This window comes from Sorex fumeus, unplaced genomic scaffold (assembly GCF_029834395.1).
Source record: "Sorex fumeus unplaced genomic scaffold, SorFum_2.1 ptg000035l, whole genome shotgun sequence".
In the NCBI taxonomy this organism is placed as follows: Eukaryota; Metazoa; Chordata; class Mammalia; order Eulipotyphla; family Soricidae; genus Sorex; species Sorex fumeus.
This window is the reverse complement of record NW_026606092.1, coordinates 25592488-25616355: the sequence shown is the minus strand read 5'-3', so window position 1 is coordinate 25616355 and position 23868 is coordinate 25592488. Positions and strand designations below refer to the sequence as shown.

Sequence of the window (23868 nt, the reverse complement as noted above, 5' to 3'; positions counted from 1 at the left end):
ACCAATGAAATATTAGGGGATGCTTAATAGTGCTGGTGGTGTTTCAGTATGATTCCCACCAGTGAGTTATTGATGTAGGTAGGAAGGCAGATAGGGAAGCCCCGCCCCACCCCACCCCCAGATGATGGCAGTAAATTTCCTGGAAAGTAATAGCTCTTGCATAGGACAACCTCCCAGAAAACAGGAACTAAGGCCTGATAAGATCCTCACCTGGCACCAGCAAGAGGACCCTGAGAAGATTGGACCTCTCCCATTGAAGAAAATTCTTTGAATACCCTCTGATCTCTCCCTTAAGCCAATTAACTTTAGTGATTCAGCCCGGAGTAGACTTCAGAACATTCCAGACCAAGACATCTGGAGAAGATGCTCTAGAAAAGCCATCTTGATTAAAGGAAGGGTGCGCATATGCTGCCCGAGCCCATGTGTTGCTTGCACCCATGTGTCCAAGCACCTGTGGTGCCCGACTACATGTATTACCCACATCTCCCCTCTTGAGATGTATATTCTCATGCTTTCATGCCTAATGCTGCAATGTGTGTAAGGACTCTCCCTTGGAGAAGCCCATGTGTCTTATCTCTCTCTCTCTCTCTCTCTCTCTCTCTCTCTCTCTCTCTCTCTCTCTCTCTCTCTCCTTTCCTTCAAAAAACCCTCCAAATAAAATCTGTTCCATTTCACTGCTCATCTACTCCTGAAATTATTTTCTGCAGCGCTAGACAAAACCCAGTAACTAGGGTCCCTGGTCGCAGAGGCAGATGGGGAGACAGTGACGGTCTTTCGCTTCACAGAAGCCACCAGTAGGGTCTGTTGACATCAGTATGGCTCCCACCAGCAAAGGGTTTGAGCAACTCTTCTGGCTGCTTGATGACTGTGGAGAGAGGTGGCCACCTCCCATTTTCCTCTCTACTCATCTCAGGGTATCTGGGAAATGCCGGGAACTCCTGAACTGTGGGAGTCTGAGATGAGCACCAGCACAGGATAGACCTTACCTTTCACCAGCAGTGAAGGTGGTCATCAAATCACACCTGGGTTAAACTTGTTCTGTCTGCGGTTGGAAATGAGCTTAATGTCCTGATTTCTCAGGGGAAGTCACAGTAACCTAGGCTGCAGCAAGGAACTGTTCTTGCAGGAAAGGAAAACCAGTCCTAATTTTACCAAAGCTATCACCTTTCCCTCACAGAAGAGTTTTCCCCAGAGGGTAAATGCACCCTAAAGTGAAAAATAAACCTCTCAGGCAAATGTGAGTCAAAAGGAAGGCAAGGTTAAAAGAAGTCTGCATCTCAAGAGAGATGGAGAAGTGAGGGTTTCTTCCACTGACAAATTAATCTCTAGGTTCCCCCAGAGAGCGCCTCCCCACTCCCAGCCCCATTGGAAAGCTAGGGTTGCCTGGGGAAACAGAGTGAGCAGTTGAAGGCCTTCCTTTGATATTCTATGCATGGCCTTTGTTCCAGGGGTTCCAGCCCCCTTTACTCCTTGGAAGCATCTTAGTACCTGGCCTGAAGTTCTGTATCTCAAAGTTTTCAAGGATCCTGAGGTGGGTCATTTGTGTGCTGATTTAAGTTTCTGAAAGTTTTTCCCAAATATACATTACTGCCCCCACAGTGTTTCCTGCAACAATAGACTTTTAAAAAGGGGAGAAAGAGGAGTTGGGGGTGAGGGAGAGAGATAGAGAGAGGAAGAGAGTGAGAGAGAGACCCATAGACAGACAGATAGGGATGGATAGACAGATCAAAAGAAATAACCGACCTAAATCGAAGACTCTTGTGCCCCATATCACACAAATCTGATAACAAAACTGAATACTGTTCAGCTATTCCTATTAATAAAATCTTAAACCAATCCATCTGGAATTTCCAGGCAAGAGCTATTGAAGTGATTTGCCTATGTAACTTTGGATTCCCCCTAAGGGGCAATTTTCAGAAACAAAGTCTTTCACTGAAGTAGTAGCTGTTATTTTATAAGTGAAAAAACTAAGATCTTTAAAGAAGTAATGATTTTTAAAGAGGGGAGGTGAAACTAGTAAATAGAGAAACCAGTATGAATTTAGAGCAATTATTTACAATATTTTAATATAATATGAATTAATGAAGTTTGTAGGATAACTTTGGTTTGTCCTTTCAACCTTGCCACAGAGAGCTTAGGTTTATTGGGTTACTCCTATCACAGTGCTCCCATTTCTCCGTGTTTATTTGTAACTTCTTTCTTTGTGGTCTGTTGACTTGTAAATATTGTTTTTGTTTTTCTTCTCCTTAAGTCCTCTGCATAGCTGATTCAGAGCAATGTCCTTTTTGTATGGACATAAGAAGACAGTTAATGCTCTGCTTTCGTAATTCGGGAGTTAATTGACTCTGAATGATATTTAACTCCTGGACATCTGTAAGCCGCAGTTGCCATTACTTCCTAGCACCCCAAAAGCAGGGTCCCGAGGAGGGACTGGATGGACCCAGGGAAAGCTGGGAGCTATGTGCTACCCTGGCATGAATATGGACCTGAGCAAAGTGCCTTAATGCTTAACTATAAGATAAGAGCATGGCCATAGACAAATTCTGTCATGATCCAAAAAGTAATAACTAGATTCAGATCCTGCTAGGGTTAGGAATGATTAATCTGGCATGAACACTGTAGTCTGAGTCTATGGTGAGATGTCCTCTGGAGATCCAATCTACAAGCTCAATGTATCTCTTGCTGTGTCCATACAAAATAATATTTTTGAAAAAGTAGAATTGAGATGTTAAGTTACTGGACTAAGGAAAGGAGAAAAACACCATAAGTGGGATTTTTCCCATGAGCAAAGGAGGGGCTTTCTTATGTTGATTTTGCTACTGAACTGGGTTGCTTCTACCCCCAGTGCTGGGGAGTTAGAGAGAGACGGGAGTTGGAGATATGAGAGAGAGAAGAGCAGCAAGATGGGGCACAGAGAGACTAGCAAGGGGAACAGAGGGAGAAGAATGTAGGGGAAGAACGTGGAGCAGATGCGTGGAGAGAGAGACACAGCTTCGAGATGGAGCACGGAGATATGAGCCAGAGAAACAATGAGGAGATGGGAATGAGAGGCAGTGTGAGACTAGAATAGGGATCCTAGAGAGTCTGGAACAGACACATGGGGAGAACAGAATAAACGGCAACAGGTCCTCGATCAGCTTGGCCCTTGTTTCCTCCTTCATCTGCCTTTTGGCATCAACCACCCCAAGCTGGTGAGCAGCCCGAGACACCACCCAACCCAGGCACCTTGAGGGAGAGCCACCGCGGCCCTCCTTAGAAGACCAGAGATTATACAGAAGTTGACAAATATAAACATGGAAAGCCCCAAAATTAAGAGGAATGAACAATTTCACTAAATCTGAGGCATGCATGAATTATGGAAAAATAAGTATATTTTCAAAATAGCCACAGTTATTCTTTTTGAAAAATAATAATGCCAACTGTGATACGAGAGGCAGCTTTGTTTAATTAAAAGAGAAACGTAAAAATAACTGTAAAGACTGTCATTTATAGACATTAGTAACTACAAAAAAAAGACAAAAATAGAACTGTGTGGGCTGATTTTAAAGGTACTTATTACGTATTTAAAGCCTATTTTAAAATCACTTTCAGCAGTTAAGCCTCTACTTTGTTGAACAACATTATTTATTGCATTTTTCCCAGCATTCTATTCAGACACCACGTTCCAAAGTTTTATTTTCCAGATGTTAGAAGAGAAAGTTTTTCAATCTGTCAATAAACCAGTAAAATAAGTATTCCTTTGTAGAAATTTTGTTTTAGTCAAATTGGATGCTTTTTTGTTAAAGTTTCAGTCAAGTTACCATTCTCTCTCTCTAGCCTTTTGTCTAAGAAGTAGTGGGCAAAAGGTAGTGATTCAGAATTGGGTTTTGGTTCAGGCACCTCTATAAGATGTTCAAGTGTAATACCATCGATTTTTTAAAATTTATACAGCATTTATCATGATCGACAAGTATATTTCTTGATCACATCACTCTTACATTTCAAGTAACTACTTGAAATATTTGAAAATAAAATGCAATATTAACACAATTCATCATAAGTTGAAAACTCAAAGGACTAAATAAATGTGTAGCATTGAAAGAAGAGTATATTTGAAATTGAACTACACAATAATAGGCCAGTACTTAACAAAAATTTATTTACTATGTTCTTTTTTATTCTCTAATACATTTTCTATTTATCAACTTGCTTTATTTATACTATTTTAAGGCATTTTATATGTAACTATCCAGAATTCATTAAAATACTAAAAACACTCTACCTATATTTTCAAACATTCATTTGTTCTAAACTATAATCATCATTTATCATACTTATAAACATATCAAGCTAATGAATAACCTTAGTGATGATTTTTTTAAATTATGGCAAATTTATGCATTGGTTGAAAGGAAATTTAATGCTATTTTGTTAGATCAATCTGTACCTCAACCTAGATTAAATTTGGAAATGCAATGTCCTAAAGAAAAGAAATTAACTGTTTCAAAGAAAACAGTTAATTAAGTGACATTCAGAACTATCTCTTTTCTCATTTTTAATATGTAAGATATTTTGGGAAGATTTGGGGAAGCCACACCTAGTAGTGCACAGTATTCATATCTGACTGTACTCAAGATCACACCTGATCTTGGTATTCAGGGGACGAGATGTGGTGCTTTGGATCAAAATGTGGTTGACAATATGCAAGTAAATGCTTTAACTGTGCTTTATCTACTAAGCCTCTCTTTGTAAATAAATTCAAAAACTTTCTTTAAAAACATTGTTTTGAGCACCATTATGATTATTTTATTTTCTATCTATGCCCAGCTATGCTCAGGGCTTACTCTTGGCTCTGCACTCAGGAATCACTGCTTGCAGGGCTAAGGGGTGCTAGCGATTGAACCCAGGATAGCCCAATACAAGACAAGTGCCCTGTCTGCTCATACCAGCTTGACTGCCTTAAGGCAAAAAATATAACATTCCCCTCATATCGGAAATAATTTTAACCATTCATGTTGTTTTTAAATCCGTGCACTACTTAGGATTTTGGTGATGTACCAAAAATACATTTTTTTGACTGTTAAGAGTTTAGTAAAGAAATGATTAATAAACGTTTGGACACTGCAAAGATTAATGATGAATTTTTTTGCTCTTACATTTGTTACTAAAACCTAACTCAAATTTTAACTGAAGTAAGATCTACCCAATGAGGAGATTTTAGGGACCAGAGAGATAGTCTAGCAGGTAAGGTCCTTGCCTTGCACACAGCCAATCTGGGTTCCATCCCCAGCATTCCATATGGTCCCCTCTGCACTGCCAGGAATGATTCCTCAGTGCAGAGCCAGAAGTAAGCCCTGAGCATCACCAGGTGTGGCTCCAAAACCAAAAAAGAAAAACAAGAAGAAAGAGAATGTAGAGGAAGAACTCAGTCACTATTTAATCCTCTATTGCCAGGTATGTAGATAAACAATTTAAAAAAACTATTCTCACTTTTTCCTCTACTGACTACATAATATTTCAGCAGAACTTCCCCAGAAGGTGAAAAAAAAAACTGTATGAAGCAATCTACACAAGTTAGACTTCTATCAAATAGAGCATGCAATGAGGTGAAAATAGAATTAGCAGGGCGGGAGTGATAGTACAGATGGTAGGGCATTTGCCTTGCACAGGGCCAAACTGGGTTCAATCGCTGGCATGCCATATCGTCCCTCAAGCACCACCAGGAGTAATTCCTGAGGGTAGAGCCGGGAGTAACCCTTGAGCATTGCTGGCTGTGACCCCGCCCCCCAAAAGAAGAAGAATTAGCATCATTTCCTCCACTTAATATTTACAGTATGTATACATTGTTGGGGTCTCAGCAGCTAGCCTGAGACTTTGACCAAATCCCCTGCTCCTGGAAGCAAAAACCAGCCCTGTTTACAAAGATCCAGGGGATCCACTCCAGCACTCCCCGCAGGCGTTCACTCTAGTTAAGAATGAGGAATATGACTGTGCCCACCTACCCATATTGTTAACCTGGCCCTAAGAGCAGGATATGTAGATCGTTAGCTGACATCTGTGAGCCCTACCTGAGGAGCCTGAGAAACATGCTGTACTAGGGAACCATGCTGACTGTGGAATCGCTCCCCACCTCCACCCTGTGTACTATAAGAATCCCTGGGTAGGGGCCAATAAACGGAGAACTATTTGACCACCAGACTCCACGGTAGCCACCCCCCTCTCCCCCCCCGCGCAGGAACTCAGGAATCCTGCGGTGTGCAGAGAGCCAAGGCAGAGGCTTCTCCACTACCCACTCTCTCCCCTTTAGGGAGTAAGTCTGCGACTTCAGGGGGTTCGTACTCCAGTTTGTCGGGGTCTACTGGCCAGGATCCCGACAATACATCTTGGTTTATTTCTGTTCCCTGATCAGAAATAATTAGTGGCATTCAATATACTTCGGTACACCACTATGCCTAGATAGAGTACTGCAAGCTACTTAACCTTCTAAAACACCATCTATTTTCAGGAGAGATAAGAATGCTTACTAATCCTATACTCTTAAGAGATCTAAACTCTAACAATTTTCTCTGGTATCTTTTTGAATAAAAGCAAACAATGAGATAAATAGATAAGCTAGGGCATAATTTAAAGCATTAAAGAATGAGAACCCAAATGATGTTGATAAAAAGGGAAGATTAAACAACTGCTTCTAAAAAAAAAACTGGTTAACAGATAATAAAACCAGATAATAGAGAAAAGTGTTGTAACAGGCCAAGGTGTTAAGATTCCCTATAGTGGTCAGTGGGTGGGTGGATAATGGTTTCTAGTTTATGAAGAAAACAGAAGATAGCGTGGGCGGGTGGGTGTGTGGAAAAATGTCCAGTGTATTAATTTCCACAGAATGATTGCTGAGACAGTAGCCTTGGTTACAAATGCCCTATCAAAACAGACTATACTTCATACAGCTGTAGGCATACTGACTGGTTTGGGCGCAAGCTACCTCTGGAATAGGTTGCTGCAAAATGAATTCATGTGCACACACATATATACACATATATACACATACCTGCATATTTACATATATAACAATATCAAAATATAATGAATTCATATATTTATATTACATATGCATTTATATGCATACAAAATGTATATGTGGATATATACAAGCTACTGTCTTGATAGTGAAAACAAATCTCAGATTTCTGTGGCTATTAAACTGGAGATGTCAAATCTGGCCCGAGGATTTCAGGCTTTAAGTTACCCTGAATTATCTAACTAAAATACTTTTCAACTAACTCTCCAGGCTCCTATCCACTCTTTGCCACCAAATAGTGAAAATTCTCTGGTCAGAGAGATAGAACAGGGTTTCAGGTGTTTATGCATGTGGTCAATTCCACTTCACTATCTAGCACTATGTATGTTCCCCTGAGCACCAGCAGAGTGATCTCTGAGAACAGAATCAGGAGTAATTACTGAGCATATTTAGGTGAAGCCAATTTCTCAATCACCTCCCAAATAAAGTGGACTCACTTTGAATTAACTTCAGTTAACAAAATGTACTGAATATGTATTTTTTTCATGAGAGTAAATTAAAAAAAAAAGTAAAGGCCCTCCCGTTGATCATCGATTTGCTCGAGCGGGCCCAGTAACGTCTCCATTGGAGACTTTGTTGTTACTGTGTCTGGCATATCGAATACTCTCGGTAGCTTGCCGGGCTCTCCGAGAGGGGCGGAGGAATCGAACTCAGGTTGGCCATGTTGGCTGCGTGCAAGGCAGACGCCCTACCCGCTGTGCCAAAAACTAACATTTTATGGGGTAGGAGGGTGGAGCTTTTGAGCCGCACCTAGCAGTGCTCAGGACTTGGTCCTGGCTCTGACACAGAGTGCTCTCCTGGTGATCTCTAGAGACGATATGGTGCTGAATAACAAATTTGGAGCAGCTGTGTGCAAGGCAAACATCATAACTGTGTATTGCTCCATCACCCTAAAGTAAACTTAAAAAAATGGGGTATGATTATATTTCAGAACCATCTATAATAGAATACACTATGCTTTATTTCACTTAATTCCTAAACATTATTCTTTCCTGCTGTATAATACAGTCCTGTTTAATGCTAATTCTATTACAAATAATATTTTAGGATCATAGATCAAAACTATTATTCAAAATGAACAAAGGCATGAGAAATTACAAGAAAATTAAAGATATTCAACATTTTCTCATATGGTCAAAGTGAATTTTGGAATAGTATATTATAATTAAAAATACATACATCAATGGTTGACTTCAAATTAATAAATAAAATTCTTCCATTCTGTGAAAATTATAGTATATATCCGATCTGAGTTGATATTACTCGAGTTTCCTACATTGGTACTGAGCAAAAGTTAGACTTATAATAATGAGCAGTAGTTTATACTAGAAGACTTATAAATAAGTTTCTAAACAAATGTAATATGTGATTTAAAAGTGAGGGAATTTAAGATTACCTATTGATTAGACAAAATCATATCTAAAATATGGCTACTTGAGAACTCAAAGAAAAATAATATGACTAGGAAAAAAAGAATAACTATTTAGAATCAAAATTAAAAAAAAAATAGGAAATTACAACTCCTAACGTCTGCTCGAGCAAATCGATCAGCTACGGGAAAACAGTGCTACAGTGCTAATATGAAAGTTAGAATTACTATGAGACTCAAAGAGGTAAAATAAATTTCAGATAGTTCATGCATTGATATGAGTCTTCAAAGGGATAGAAGATGAAGTACTACTTGAGAAATTTGAAAAGTAAATCAGATATACAACATAACTCAGAAACAAATCAATAATTTTAGAAGTAAATTTAATTATGAGAAGTTAAAACAGAATCTTTAGCCAGAAAATAAAATATTTAAAATATAAAGATCTCGGGTCGGGTCGGCCATGTTGGCCGCGTGTAAGGCGAACGCCCTACCCGCTGTGCTATCCGAGAGTATTCAATATGCCAAACACAGTAACAACAAAGTCTCCAATGGAGACGTTACTGGGCCCGCTCGAGCAAATCGACGATCAACGGGAGGGCCTTTACTTACTTTTACTATAAAGATCTCAATGAGGAAAATGAGAATACTTGAGGAAACTATGCGAATCAAATAGATCAAATGAATGACAGTCAGTGATCTTAAATATAGTATTGTAGAAATCATTCAGGTGAAAGAAGAGAGATGACTAAAATAAATGAAGAAATCATAAGAACTATTCAGCTCCATAAAAAAAAAAACATTGTAAGAATAATGGGTATTCTAGAAAAAATAGTGTAGTGGACAGAAAGTTTGTTCAAAATAAGCTTTCAAAAACATGATGTGTGAAGGAATTGAATACATAAATTTACGAAGATCCAGAATATTTAGTTATTTAAAAGCAAAGATACCTATGCTATGAGTGACAGTAATGAAGATATTATAATACAGGAGAAAATACAAAGCAATTAATCTTATGGTATCTGGGATAAAAAAAAAACATGTAAATGAGAAAGATATTCTCAGGAGTCTTTCATCAGGTTTCTAAGCAAAAATTCTATAAGCCAGGAGAAAATGTAAAGAAATATTAAAAATACTTAAAGATTTAAGTTGCAGGCAAGAATAATACTTTAAGATTTTTTATATATACATTCATGAGAGATTAAAAGCCATCTAAAACAAACAAACAAGCCAAAAAAATTAAGCAATGTTCAAAGGAGTTCTAAGAACAACAACAACAGCAACAACAAACCTACAAAAAAATTGAACAAGAAAATATATAAACTGAAACCTACTACTAGAGGCATATGACAATGACCAGCTTAATGTGAAAGTACTGAATTCTCCAAATAAGAAGTACAGAATTACCAGACAGATTAAAGTACAAACGCATTTATGATGAGCCCTGAGCACAGAGACAGGAATATGCCTTGAGAACAGAAGGGTGTGTCCAGAAACAAAACAAAAACAATCATCATGGAGACTTCTAAAGATCCTTAACTAAAAGTACAGATATAATCTTAATATAAAAGAGATGAGACTGATACTTCAAGAAAATGGAAAACCAAAAAAAAAAAAATGATGATACTAAAATCAGATAACATGAACATTTATTTATTTATTTATTTATTTATTTTTGCTTTTTGGGTCACACCTGGCGATGCACGAGGGTTCCTCCTGGCTCATGCACTCAGGAATCACTCCTGGCAGTGCTCAGGGGACCATATGGGATGCTGGGAATCGAACTCGGGTCGGCCGCATGCTAGGCAAACACTCTACCCGCTGTGCTATCACTCCAGCCCCAATAACATGAACATTTAGAAAAATAGCGAAAAGGAAATAAATATACAGTGCATGTGGAATATAAAAATAAAACTTGTATTTGAGTCTTCTGGTTAGATTAAAGCCAATACTAAGGAGTTAAAGAATTATTTCCCATCATTTAGTTATCTCTTTATGCTTTTTGCCACCTAATCACCTCCAATATATTATTCTCTACATTATATAAAAATAAGTGATTCACCTGTGTATTTTTAAATCTTTCACAAAATAATGTCAAATGAGAACATTCTGATTTTAAACATTTTAAAAAATATTTTCTTATTAATGGGTGTGGAGTTGTTTTACAAAATTGACAAAATTATAGTACTTTCTTTTCCTGTTGTTTATTTTGTAATACTCAGCACCAAATCAGCGCCTCATACTTGGAAAGCACACATATTACCACTGAGCTATATACCCAGTTTATGTGGTACATTTATTATGAAACTTTGACTGTGCCTATAAATATATTCTCGTTCATGACACTACTCTACTCTACAATATTTGAAGGAAACAAGCAGCTTGGCTTCATGCACTTGATAAAGATATATAACTGTTTCTTTGAAATGCAATTCTTAGAAATGTTGTTTTCAGTACTAAATATAGGAGTTAGGATTGTCTACACACATAAAGCTTAGGGATATATTTATTAGAAGATACTAGGGAAAGCAAAACATTTTGCCTTTGAAATATATTTCAAGTATTATTTAAAATGTCTGGCCTTTACACAATTATACAATTATTTTTTGTTAGAAAACTTTTGAATATTTATTTGGGGCATCAAGAATACTTTCTTTTTATTAATTTTTATTAGTGAAACACCATGAGGTACAGTTGTAGATTTGCAAATTTTTGCGCTTGGGTTTCAGTTATACAATGATCGAGTACCCATCCCTCCACCAGTGCCCATTCTCCATCACCACTGTGGCAGGGCATTCCCTTTTGTTCTCTCTCTCCTTTTGGGTGCTGTGGTTTGCAAAAGAGGCATTGAGTGGCAATCACGTTTGATCTATTGTCTACTTTCAGCATGCATCTCTCATCCTGGGAGGATCCTCCCAACACCCTTTACATGGTGCTCCCTTCTCTATCTGAGCTGCCTTTTCCCCTAGAATGTGCGGCTGGCCTCCAAGCCATGGAGTGAACCTCCTAGTACTTATCTTGGCTATTCTTGGGTGTTAGTCTCCTGGGAATATACCCCAGAGAGGCAAAAAAGTATAGTCGGAATTATATCTGTACTTATATGTCCATTGCTGTAATGTTCACAATAGCCAAAATCTGGAAAAAACCTGAGTGCCCGAGAACAGATGACTGATTAAAAAACTTTGGTACATCTACACAATGGAGTACTATGTAGCTGTTAGAAAAGATGAAGTCATGAAATTTACATACAAATGGTACTACATGGAAAATATCATGCAAAGTGAAATAAGTCAGAAGGAGAGGGACAGACATTCATACAATTTAAAAGTGCTTTGGGGGTGGGTGGGACCATGGAGCAATTATACAAAGGGTAGATCATTTATTTGCCTTGCACATATCAGACCTGGGTTCGATCCCTAACATCCCAATATCCCCTCTAGACACCCACCATCTAGAGTAATTTCTGAGTGCAGAATCAGAAGTAACCCCTGATAAACACTGGGTGTGACCCAAATAACAACAAAAACAGAAAGAATGGTTCTGCAATAAAAACAAAGGGCCAGAAATACAGAGGATGAGTTGTTTCCCTTCCAGCTAGCTGACTTAGGACTGGTCAATTCCTGCGTGTGCATATGGTTCTCAGAGCACCACTAGGAGCGGCTGCCAAGCACAAAGATTGGAGTAAACCTTAAGCATCCCCAGGTGCCAACCAAACATAAAAAAAATTAACAAAATACAAAATAGTATCACTCATTATAAGAATCCTCAAAGATTTTTAGGTAGTCCTAGGAATAAGTAAATCAACTTAAGGAATTAATAGTATTGCCCTCCTCTGACAATTCCAATCAGTAACTCAAGCATATTTATTTAATAAATGTTAGTAAATTGTTTATTTCCTATACAATATATAGATAAAAATAAAAACATTGAAACAAGGTAAAATGTAGTGCTTATTTAAAGAATAAATCAAATTTCAAGCTATCACCTCATAACTGGATTGTAAAGTTGCTGAAAACTGCTGAATGTTCCACTAGGTACTATTTTACATATTTTTTTATTTAGAAAATACATAAAAATACGTAAGATTTTAAAGAAGGAATCCAAATATTAAACATATACAATTCAATTCAATGTGTGCCTCCAGAAGGACAAAATTGAAAAAAAAAAGATTGACACTGAAATTCTAAGACTTTTTAGAAATGGCAGTTAATTTCAATTTATTTTACTGGTTTGGGAACATTTCTATAGTAACTGAATTATGTTTCTCTCCCTTCCATTAACTTTTATTGTATTGTAAACAGCAGTGCATCAATACAATTGGCATAAAATAGCCTGTGAAATCTACTGTTTGTAATGAACTGTGAATGATAGGGACTTCTTTTTTCAAAAGTACTAAAATTCTGTATCTTACTAGGACAGAAACATTCTAGAATTCTATAAAATTGGAGGGTGCTGTTGCATTTATTATCCCCATCAATTTTTTGGTGGCCTTCAATGGATAGTTAAATTTCCACAGAGACAAAATCAACGGCCATTGAATTTTAGTACATACTCTGTGAACAAGACATTTTAAATATATTTTAAGTTGTTTCATTAAAAGAAAGCTGAGATCTGAATATCTTGTCCATCATTAGTTAGACTATGACTGACTGAGTTAAAATTTGGATTTTCAAATCCAAATCCAAACACAACATAACCCTTTACAATTCCACTATATTCTCATGGTTATAAACAAGCAATATAGAGGAGCTACGATACTGACAATTCAATATGAGACTATCCTGGTCTGGAAGTATAAAAATAAATTAATATCTATAGTCAACATAAATGAATGAATTGTCAAACATTTTGTCCAAGAAATACAAGGAAGTTCAATGATAAGTTATACTTTACGTACATACTCAACAATCATTTTTCAGGGAAATTAGCAGTTATGAGTTCACGTTTTTTAGTGTATTATATAAAATAGCTTGGGCTGGAGCGATAGCACAGCGGGTAGGGCGTCTGCCTTGCACGCGGCCAACATGGTCGACCCGAGTTCGATTCCTCCACCCCTCTCGGAGAGCCCGGCAAGCTACCGAGAGTATTCGATATGCCAGACACAGTAACAACAAAGTCTCCAATGGAGACGTTACTGGGCCCGCTCGAGCAAATCGACGATCAACGGGAGGGCCTTTGCCTTTACCTTTTACATACATGATGAACTTTTCTTAAACAAAGAAATAATTTTTAAAAAATATTCAGCAATACAAAAAATGTCTGAAAAACTTATGGGAACAGATACATATTTTACAACCCAGGTCAAGATATCTTTTTGTGTGTGTGTCAGGATGGCCGAGTGGTCTAAGGTGCCAGATGTTAATTCTTACATTATATTTTCAACCTTGTGTCAAGAATATTTTCAGCTTTTTGCAGGAAACCATCTCTCCATGTTTTCACAATTATAATGGCACAATTAATAGGAAACAAAAAATACTAAATCATAGTGTATTTACTTTGTAAGAAATAATCAGAACAAAAGTTTGATCTAAGTAAATATTTGCTGGAATTTTATTTAAAAAACATGAAAACAGAGCCTCGAATTTTAAGACAGAAACACAAAGTTATTCTTGAAATATTTCCCAGAAAAATATATAATGTAATTATAACTAGTTGATTCAGAGAAAATTGGAGTAAATAAAATCAATAACAAAAGCAGGTCACTGGTTATATTTTAGAAATGCTGTGATATAGGTTTTTAAACAGGAATTTTAAAAGTTTTTTATAAATAGGTGTAGTTAACTGACAACAGTAAATTGTAACACCAAATTGCACCAAAAATGTACTCTATATTAGGATATATAGTCTTTTTAAATATTATTATTCTCTTATCTTTTCCATACAAATAACCTAAAATATGAATATTAAGAGATAATTGTTTTCTTTTACCATAGTTATGTACAGATAACTTAAGCTATTATAGGTGTTTATTGTTTGTGTGTTTTGCAATTTATCTAAGCTCTTTAATGGATTTCATGAACTCTGTGTGTATATGCCTTTATATGTTCAAGTATGTATTTTTGCAGTAACTGTTGCTATTAGAAAAGCTGACAAGAAATCTTTAATAAATTATCATTTCATAAGAAAGAATTGGGGAGAAAGAAGTTTTTACAAATACTTATTTCTGATACCCCGCTTATCAATTCTGCAACATTGGACATATCCCTGTGGCTTCAATATCAGTTTTCTCGTAGCATTTCTTGACAGAATAAAATCTCATGTAGTACATCAGGCACAATTTATTGAACATAGAAGGATTCTAATAAAATTATAAATTTCTCAGGCAATGGTTCCATTCTTGGACTGAGAAAACTTCATTGAAATTAGAAAATAAATAAAATACCACGCGTAATATATCTAAAATAGAAAGCAATAATCAAGATTATAGATTTTCCACCCATGTATTTCATCAGTTCATAGTGTTGTATGATTTATCTTCCATCATTTCATCAAGGATAAGTAGAAAGCATTTTATCATTACAGTTTTCCAACCCACTCTCAGACTTCGACTGAAAATTATCCTAAAATTAAATGGTTTTCATTTGGAATATAGATGTAAAGTATAAATAGAAATAAAGTATAAATATTAAGGAACATGTCTTCTGTGTGCCTGACTCTGGTTCTACCTGTGGCACCACATGGTTCACCAAACCTGACTGAGATTTAGACTTTAACCCCTTAAGCTCAGTTTGGGAAGCATACAAAGGTTATTAATTTTTTTAAATGGGTAAACATTCGATTTGGTTTCATTAACCACCAGAAACTTAAAAATTTGCTTCTAAAATTCCATTTGATATTGCTTTCCCAATATTATTTTTATAGTTTTTTTTTCTTTTTTGGGTCACATCCAGCGATGCACAGAGGTTATTCCTGGCTCTGTACTCAGAAATTACTCCTGGCGGTGCTCAGGGGACCAAATGGGATGCTGGGAATAGAATCCGGGTCAGCCGCATGCAAGACAAATGCCCTACCCGCTGTGCCCTATTTTTTATAGTATTTTTATAGTATAGAACAACCTAGATTGTAAAATAGCTATAAATTTAGCGTAAAAACAAATTAAATAAAGGTCTTAATTGATCCTGTTTTATATTTTTGGTTCCCTGTCTACCTGTTTCCATCCTATGGATTCTTTTTTTTACCTCCATTCTGATGCGATGCTATCACTTAAAGATTTACTAATACTAAATAATTGATAACTTAGTATTCCGGTGAGGACTTATTACTTCTTATCTAAAATGAAAAACTAAATTTTTCTGAGGTGTGATGTGGCTTGGGATTGGAAATGACATATCCAAATACACATATCTATAACAAATATATTATTAATAAAAATACTTTTGTTTTCCTGTTTTCGGGTTTACTCCTGGCCCTGTGCTCAGGGATCATTTCTAGAATTACTCAGGGGACTATATAGTGTTGGGGATTGAACCAGGATCAGCTACATGCAAAAAAAGCCTCTTTTTTTTGTGAGTGTGGGGGGGGCAGGTTTTGGAGGGAGCGTGGGGAAAAGGGAAGAAAAGTCCCCAAAAGTTTGGGGAGAGAATTTGTATAGACTAAGTTCAGGAAAACATCTTAACCCAAAATTATATATCTGACCCCTATTTGATAGTTTTATTTTGATTATAACTTTAATTAAAACACTTAAGTTAATTTGCCATATTTTATATCTCAAGATAAATAACAGAGATTCTTGGCAAGTTTTCTTTTATATAAATACTGAGTTGTCCTGAAATGATTCTTAAGAAAAGATTCAGTAAGATGGCATTTAACCACATTTTCATATTCCTTTAATACAGAAAATTTTGTTCAGATGAATGGATCTTTCATTAAAAGAGAATTTTCCAAGAATAATCTCTAAATTACACTCTTTTTGGAGCTTTCAAATTCATTAAAAATGTACAAATAAACTATTTTTTCTACATGATTGGAAATGATATAAATGAATTACTTAATATCTGCATTTGGTGGCCAATATTTCTATGTTAATCCTAAAAAATTATTCTCATTTATTCAGTTATATAACTTTCATAAAGGTATAATCACATTAAGTGTTTTTCCTAAAATATTTTAACAGCCTTTAAATTGTTTACTCTTCCTGGGTCTTTTAATTTCCATGCTGATGTCAAATCAAATAATCACACTCTATTAACTATACACCATCAATGGCTCTCTATTACCCAAAGGATAAATTCCAAATTATTATATGTAAGTTCTGTCACAATTTGGTATCATTAGATCCTTCTTCATCTGTCACTGTCACTGTCACTGTCCTCGCGTTGTTTTTTGATTTGCTCAAGAGGGCCCAGTAATGTCTCCATTGTGAGACTTGTTGTTACTGTGTTTGGCATATTGAATACATCAATATCCCAAACACAGTATCTTGCCAGGGTAGCTTCCCAGGCTTTGCCGTGTGGGCAAGATAATCTCGTAGCTTGCCGGGCTCTCCAAGAAGGGCGGAGGAATCGAACCCGGCTCAACCGGGCTGGCTGAGCACAAGGCAAACGCCCTACCACTGTGCTATCGCGTCAGCATGCCATCTTCATCATGAATCATTATTTCCCTCTTAAAAGCCTTCCTGTCATAGCCAGATTGCTTAAATCTCATACTATTTCCAGATTCTACTACTTATTTTTTGCAAATTCTGCTTCCTTTGTGTGAAGAGTCATTTCTGTGTCTCACCACATGGAGAGTAGGTACTAATATTCCAAAGATTTCTCAAAGATTCTCTTATTTAAGCTAAGGTATCCCCACTTCCTGCCTGCACTTATATTTTGCATAGTTTTATTTGCATAGATATTTTGCATAGATATTTTGCATATCAGTCTTAGTTATATTTTAATTAAAAAACATTGGTTTTCATTCCCCATTTAAAATATGAAAGTGGAGCACGTATGCTGCCCGAGCCAACGTTCTGCTTGTGCCCACATGGCGAAGCAAATGTGTGGCCCGCATCTCCCGTCTTGAGATGTGTACTTTTATGCTTTCAAGGTTAAAGCTAGGATGTGTGTAGGGCCTCTCTCTGCCCTTGGAGAAACCTGTGTTCTCTCTTGTGTGCATTACTCTCTCTCTCTTTCTCTCATTCTCTCTCTCTCTCTCGCTTGCTCTCTCATCCATACATTCAAAAACTCTCCAAATAAAATATATTTACTATAAAATAAAATATGAAAGTGCTTTAAAAATATGGGCTTATTTATCATTCTAGCTCAGGTTGAAGCATAAAGAATGACACAGGAAAAATAATCAGTGTTTGTTTGTCAAAAGAGTGAATGTATGAAAGAATGAATGAACAGTCTAAGTGAAAGAAATTTTAAAAAGTGAAGTAATCAAAACAATTTCAAATGATCTGATGCAGTTATCTAGTAATATGTAGGATATTCTGTAATATTATTTTCATGATTACAAAGATTAATGTTTTTTATTATATCTTTTATAGCAAAATCTAATATAATTTTATATATATATATATAGGCATTTGGGGAGATATTGTATGGCTAAAATACACCTAAAGACTTCTAAGCTAAGGAAAGTTTTTTTAAATTACCCATTATGATGTTTGGACTTAGGAGGTATTTTGGGGAAGAGAGAATAGTTGAGAAAGAAGAATGAAATTTCTCAAGTACACTATAAGAACATGTGTTCTGAAGGTAATCTGATACATTGGGATATAGAATTCTAAAGCTTAAAAGGTCTTCGTATGGCAAATAATAATAGACTAATACATCCACTTTTGCAATATGTATGGTTTAAGTCAAAATTCATCCGGGGAAATAAATTTCTAAACTGTAAAGTCCTATTTACAGAGTTTCTCTACTATTGAAATTTAGCTCATAAAAAGATATAATTTTGAAATATTTTAATAATCCTTAATATCCACAAATTACTAAATATCACTGGCATATTCTGTTATTTTAGTAAGATTGAGCTTTTGTTATATTGAATAGGATAAATAGCACTGTATCACTATGTCCTCCTGTTGTTCATCGATTTGCTCAAGCAAGCGCCAGTAGCATCTCCATTGTGAGACTTGTTACTGTTTTGGGCATATTGAACACACCACAGGGAGCTTTCCAGGCTCTGCCATGCAGGTGGAATGCTTCTAGTAGCTTGCCGGGCACTCCGAGAGGGATGGAGGAATCGAACCTGGGTTGCTCACATGCAAGGCCTGTGCTATCGCTCCAGTCCAGGATAAACAAAAATAATTTAAAAAGAATTAGAGGTCAACTACCAAAATAATACTAATACTGATATCAAGGACTCATTTTCTCCCTCAAAGCACAAACCCAAAACACAGAATTTTCTCTTTTTCTCTTTTCCTTTTTTTTTTTCTTGTTGTTGTTAAGGATATGGCACAAGATGGCACTCTACAGTATTCCGGGCTTTCTCTTGTTGCTGTGCTCAGTTTACTCCTGGTTGGTTCGGAGTACCCCATACCTTATCTGGGGGACAGAACCCCACTCAGCTCTGTGCAGGCAAACATCCTACACCTCTACTGCTGCTCAGGCCTTTTTGTTGGTTTGGTTTGGTTTGGTTTGGAGGCCACATCCAGTGGTCCCCAGGGGAAAGCCCTGGTTCTCCACTCAGGAACACTCATAGTGGGCTCAGGGAACCATATGGGGTGCTGATGATCAAACCCCAGTAGGCTGAAGGCAAGCCTAGTGCCTTATCCACTATACTATCTCTCCAGCCCGCTTTCTATACACTTCTCAAAGACAAATACAAGTAGATGAAACATTCTATTCCACTTTACAAACATGAAATATGACTCATCATTGGCAGAGCAGTTGACATAATCCATACTATCTGCAATTAGTAGCTCATTAGCAAATAACAGGTAGTTATAGGCTTGTTTTCAGATATTAGCGAACACTTGTTAAGATATTAATGAAATTTTCATTAGTCTTTCGGAGAAAGTCATAGGAGAAAATATTTCTGAAGGCAGTAACTTTTTCACTTTCCTTTTTCCCACTCTGAGTGGGAATTTGAATTTTCAAAATCAAATTTTGAAATGTTATTAAGATGAATTTTGGTTTTTGTTTTTTTAAGTCAAATATTTTGTTAAAGTGACTATCATTTATTTCTGATACATCTATTTATCTACCTAACAGCATAAGTATCATTATTAAAAGACCCAATATTTATATCCATTTGATTTTACATTATGTTTTCCAAAGCATTAGCTATTCACATATCTGAAAAAATTTTAAAGAAGGAGAAAAAAATCAATGCTTCTGGTAGTCATTTTAAGTGATTTTTTTTAAACTTAAGTTAAAAACATGATGTGTATGAAAATTGGCAAAAATCAATGTGATATACTTGTTAATTATCTGCATTGCTTAAAATGCAGATATAGTAAAATGTAGGTATAGTAAAAATTTAGCAGAAAGTAATACATTCACCAAAATACTTTGAATAGATACTAAAAAAGTTGGGGTCCTTGGTTATTTGGAAAAACTAGCTATTGCTATCATAACACTTTCAATTATATGATTTAAGAGTGTTGCAGAACATTGCATTATTGATTGCTTAAAGGAAATATAACTGCTGAATGCTGTGTGATTTTGATTTGTCAACAAATTACTTGTGCTATAATTAAAATCCTAAAATGATCTTTAAATAATACTTCACTCAAATAGAATCCTGATGAGCTTCTTTATCTCTATAATTAGAATTCCAACACCTAAATGAGTCATCCAATTATAATTGTCATACCTCAGTGTTTTTACTCTTAACCATTTTTACTCTTAAAACTTTATTTAAACACAAACTCAGAGAAAATTGTGTAAAATTAAGTGTTGTGACCAGTGATTTTTACCATCTTTCTTTGTTCATAATCTCATTATCCACATTTTTCTCAAGATTTCATACCTTCAAAATTTGCACGTTCGATGAGAAGATCAGATGAACAGCAATCCTCACAATCTTACCTTTTTCCCTTGTCTGAAGGACTAAGTTAAGTAGCTTTCAAGAAGAAAGCAATCAGAGAAGCTATACTATAACAATTTGGATACTTTATTTGATATTCCATGAAACTTTTGTTTTATGAGTTATTTGAATATGAACACATCTAATAGCAAAGGATATATGACTAAAATTAATTAAAAATCATTTCTTTTTTTTAGTTTGTATAAAATTTAGTCATTAAAAAGTCACTATAACTAAAATATTGTCATTGTTATTTCAATTTGCAGTTAATATTATATCCATAACATTTTCACTTATACTTCATTTATATTTATTATATGCTTCTTGATTTCTCCTCATATTCAATTTCTCTAAAATTTCTGCTCCTCTAATTTTATCATAAACTCATTAAACTGCAATTCGCATTCATTTATTTTTCATTTTTATGTTTAATCTAGCCAGTTATAAAAATTAGGTAATTAACTATCAACACAATTTAATATAATTTAATTTAATATAATTTATTTTGAAATAATTTCTTGATATAATTTAAAAGCTGATTTCACATTGATTTTTGGTGATTTTATAATTGATGACTTTAAAATAATTTTAATTTACAGCTTTAAAATAATATATACTTAATGTTATTTCAATTTAAGAAAATTTAAACCATAAAATTTGTAACACTAGCTTTATCAATGTAAGCAAAGACCTTTTTCAACTTATGTGCCATCAAACCATGTTTATTCACTAATAAAAAATCATCTATTTATTATAAAAACTAGCCAAAAAGTGTAATTAGGGAAAGTAAAGTTTTGTGGGTTAATAGACAATCTGAAATAAAAATATGTATATAATGTCTATCTGATTATTTACAAACTTTGTTGGTATATGTGTATAATAAAATATATTCTGAGTAAAGATATATATATATATAATTTAAGTCTGCGTCTCTAAATAGCTATTGCATGCATAGATAAAATACTGAAAAGTTTTGGCTATTGGACTAACCTTTATGTCTTTGAGATCCATCCATATTGCTAAATTCTATATGATTTTCATCAGCCCAATATAGTCTGTGGTTGACATAATCTATTGTTAGAGCCATGGGTCTAGAAACCTTCGTTTCTATCACAACACTCTGATTTGTTCCATCCATTCCAACACGGCCAATGTGAGGATATTCACAGCAGTCAATCCAATACAAATACCTAGAGAAAAAAGTCAATAGCCATCTTGTTAATAGATTAACAAACCATTAAACAATATTTTGTTTATTTTATCAGTGATTCTAAAATTAACTCTTGACACTTTTCTGATTGTAGCTTCTAATTAGCACACTTCAGTGCAAACTCTTCTCATACAATTTTAAAATAGGATTATTTTAAGATTTCCATAAAATTTTAACATATTACCTTTAGTATGTAAGCAAATACATTATACCTAATAGCACTATAAATGCTAGCAAATAACAGATATCCAAGCTAGCACATTTATATAATCAAAATACCTACTTTGTTGGAAGAATAAAATAATCAATACATGTATATCTTTTTTCCTTGTGACTTATTACATATAAAAATCCAAAATAAAAATGATCAAAAAGTAAATTTCATTTGCGTGATAATGAACAATGTTCAGTGTTTTGGAACAATATTTAAGTATGAATCTTTAAATTTAATTGAATCGATTTTTTAAAATATAAGTGAACTGTATTGTTCCTTGGTCACACTTTAAATACTACTAATATTTAAAGTGTTCAATGTTTCTGGTGACTATCAATAAAATTATACACTTTTATTGCATAATTAAGCAATAAAATTATTTAGCAACAATGCAGCTTAAGTACACTGCCATTATCCCAGAACAACCTATTGTATGTCTACCATATAAATTATGTCAGAGGAAATTCTAAAATAGGTTATTTCAAACATTTGTCTAAAGTAGTAAAATGAAAGCAATATTTTATGAGAAATATTTGAGAAACATAGCTCCTCCAGAATACAACATAAAATTGGCAAATATTAATTTCATTGTAAAGTTTTTATCTGACCTGTTTTAAAAGCACTTTGAATAAATATCATAATGAAATCAAATCTCTTTGTTTATGGAGTCCATATGCCATGTTCCTCTCAACAAATTATGTAAGAATTCCAGACATGGGTCCTGGAGAGACATCTTAGCACCAAACCCAACATCTTACCCTGGCAGCACATGTACTCCACAACTAACCCTGTGAACTCCCAACACATGAGGACCATGGCAGCTCAATCTACATGGCTCCTAAGCATTGGACTATCTTCCTGTGACCAAAGTATTGTGTGAAGTAGTCACCTTGAGCGCTGAGCAGTTCCCCCCAAAAGTAATTCTAAGTCTGAAGTTTTCTTCCTGCTATTCAACTATTATTGAGAATAAGCATACAACGTTCAACATGTTCTAATATTGAAATGTGTAAATATAGATCTAGATGCATATTAGAGTTACCTTCTCACTTTGTGTTTTCATCATATAATTTGCTTTGCTCCTGACTCTTCAATTATATGGAAATTTTCATTCAAACAAAATTAGTATAGTCCCTTCTCTTCAAAAATTCTCTGATTCACAAGTTCACATTTCGCTGATTCAAATGTTAATCAAATTTTCTGATTGCGATGTGAATAAATTCTCTGATTCACAAGTTCATAAGTTCCAAGTTTACATTTTTAAAAGAAGCTTATAAAATATTTTGGTACATTATTTGCTGAGAAAAATAACACATTTTATCATATATTATTTTTACAGTTTTTCATAAGTTATAAGTCAACACTTCCATGTGAGTTATGCACCCAAATTTATGATTACATGGGTTCGGGTGATAGCATTTATAATTATAGAACAGTTCGCAAGAAATATTTTGGAGATTGAGTTTCAAATGCCATATCTTTTTTGCAGTGCAACTGACATCACATATGTTATATACATAGGAATCCACAAATCAGCAATAATGTAGGTCTTGTAATCAGAACAAAACTCAAAAGTCAGTTGGTGAAACATTTATGAAAAAACTCAAGGTCATTCTTAAGTAAGTTCAAAATTATATTTAGAGACAATGATTCATTAAGGCCATAATATCTAATAGATGTCAATCAGCATTTGGGGACATATAATCAGGTACAATTTTGCCTTCAAAGATTATATATTAAATGCAATGCCACTGAATGTAAAATATATTATAAAAATGAAGCATGTGTTAAAAACAATTCACTACTGGGATACGAAAGGAATGACAGGTTTATCTAGATTAAAGGAAGACATAAACAGAAAATTTTGTGCTGACAAATCTTTGAACATAAGTCTTATCTTAAGTATCAGATAGATTTCTTGAACAATTTTCTTCTTAGGGCAAGGCACCTAAGCAGTGCTCTTGCTACATCTGGCAATACTGGCGGGAATCATGTGGTACCAGAGCTTGAACTCATAATTTGTACATACAGCATGCACTCCAACCATCTGAGTTGTCTCAGGG

The 23868-nt window shown here is 35.1% G+C and overlaps 1 protein-coding gene across 1 annotated transcript in view; it reads right to left on the bottom strand.

The window, feature by feature from the left end:
- Window positions 1-23868, bottom strand: part of LRP1B (LDL receptor related protein 1B) — a 1985988-nt gene that overhangs the window by 243011 nt on the left and 1719109 nt on the right. The window contains exon 60 of the mRNA XM_056117551.1: window positions 21375-21574. Coding sequence (XP_055973526.1) covers window positions 21375-21574 — 200 coding nt within the window. The remainder of the gene's footprint in view (window positions 1-21374; window positions 21575-23868) is intronic.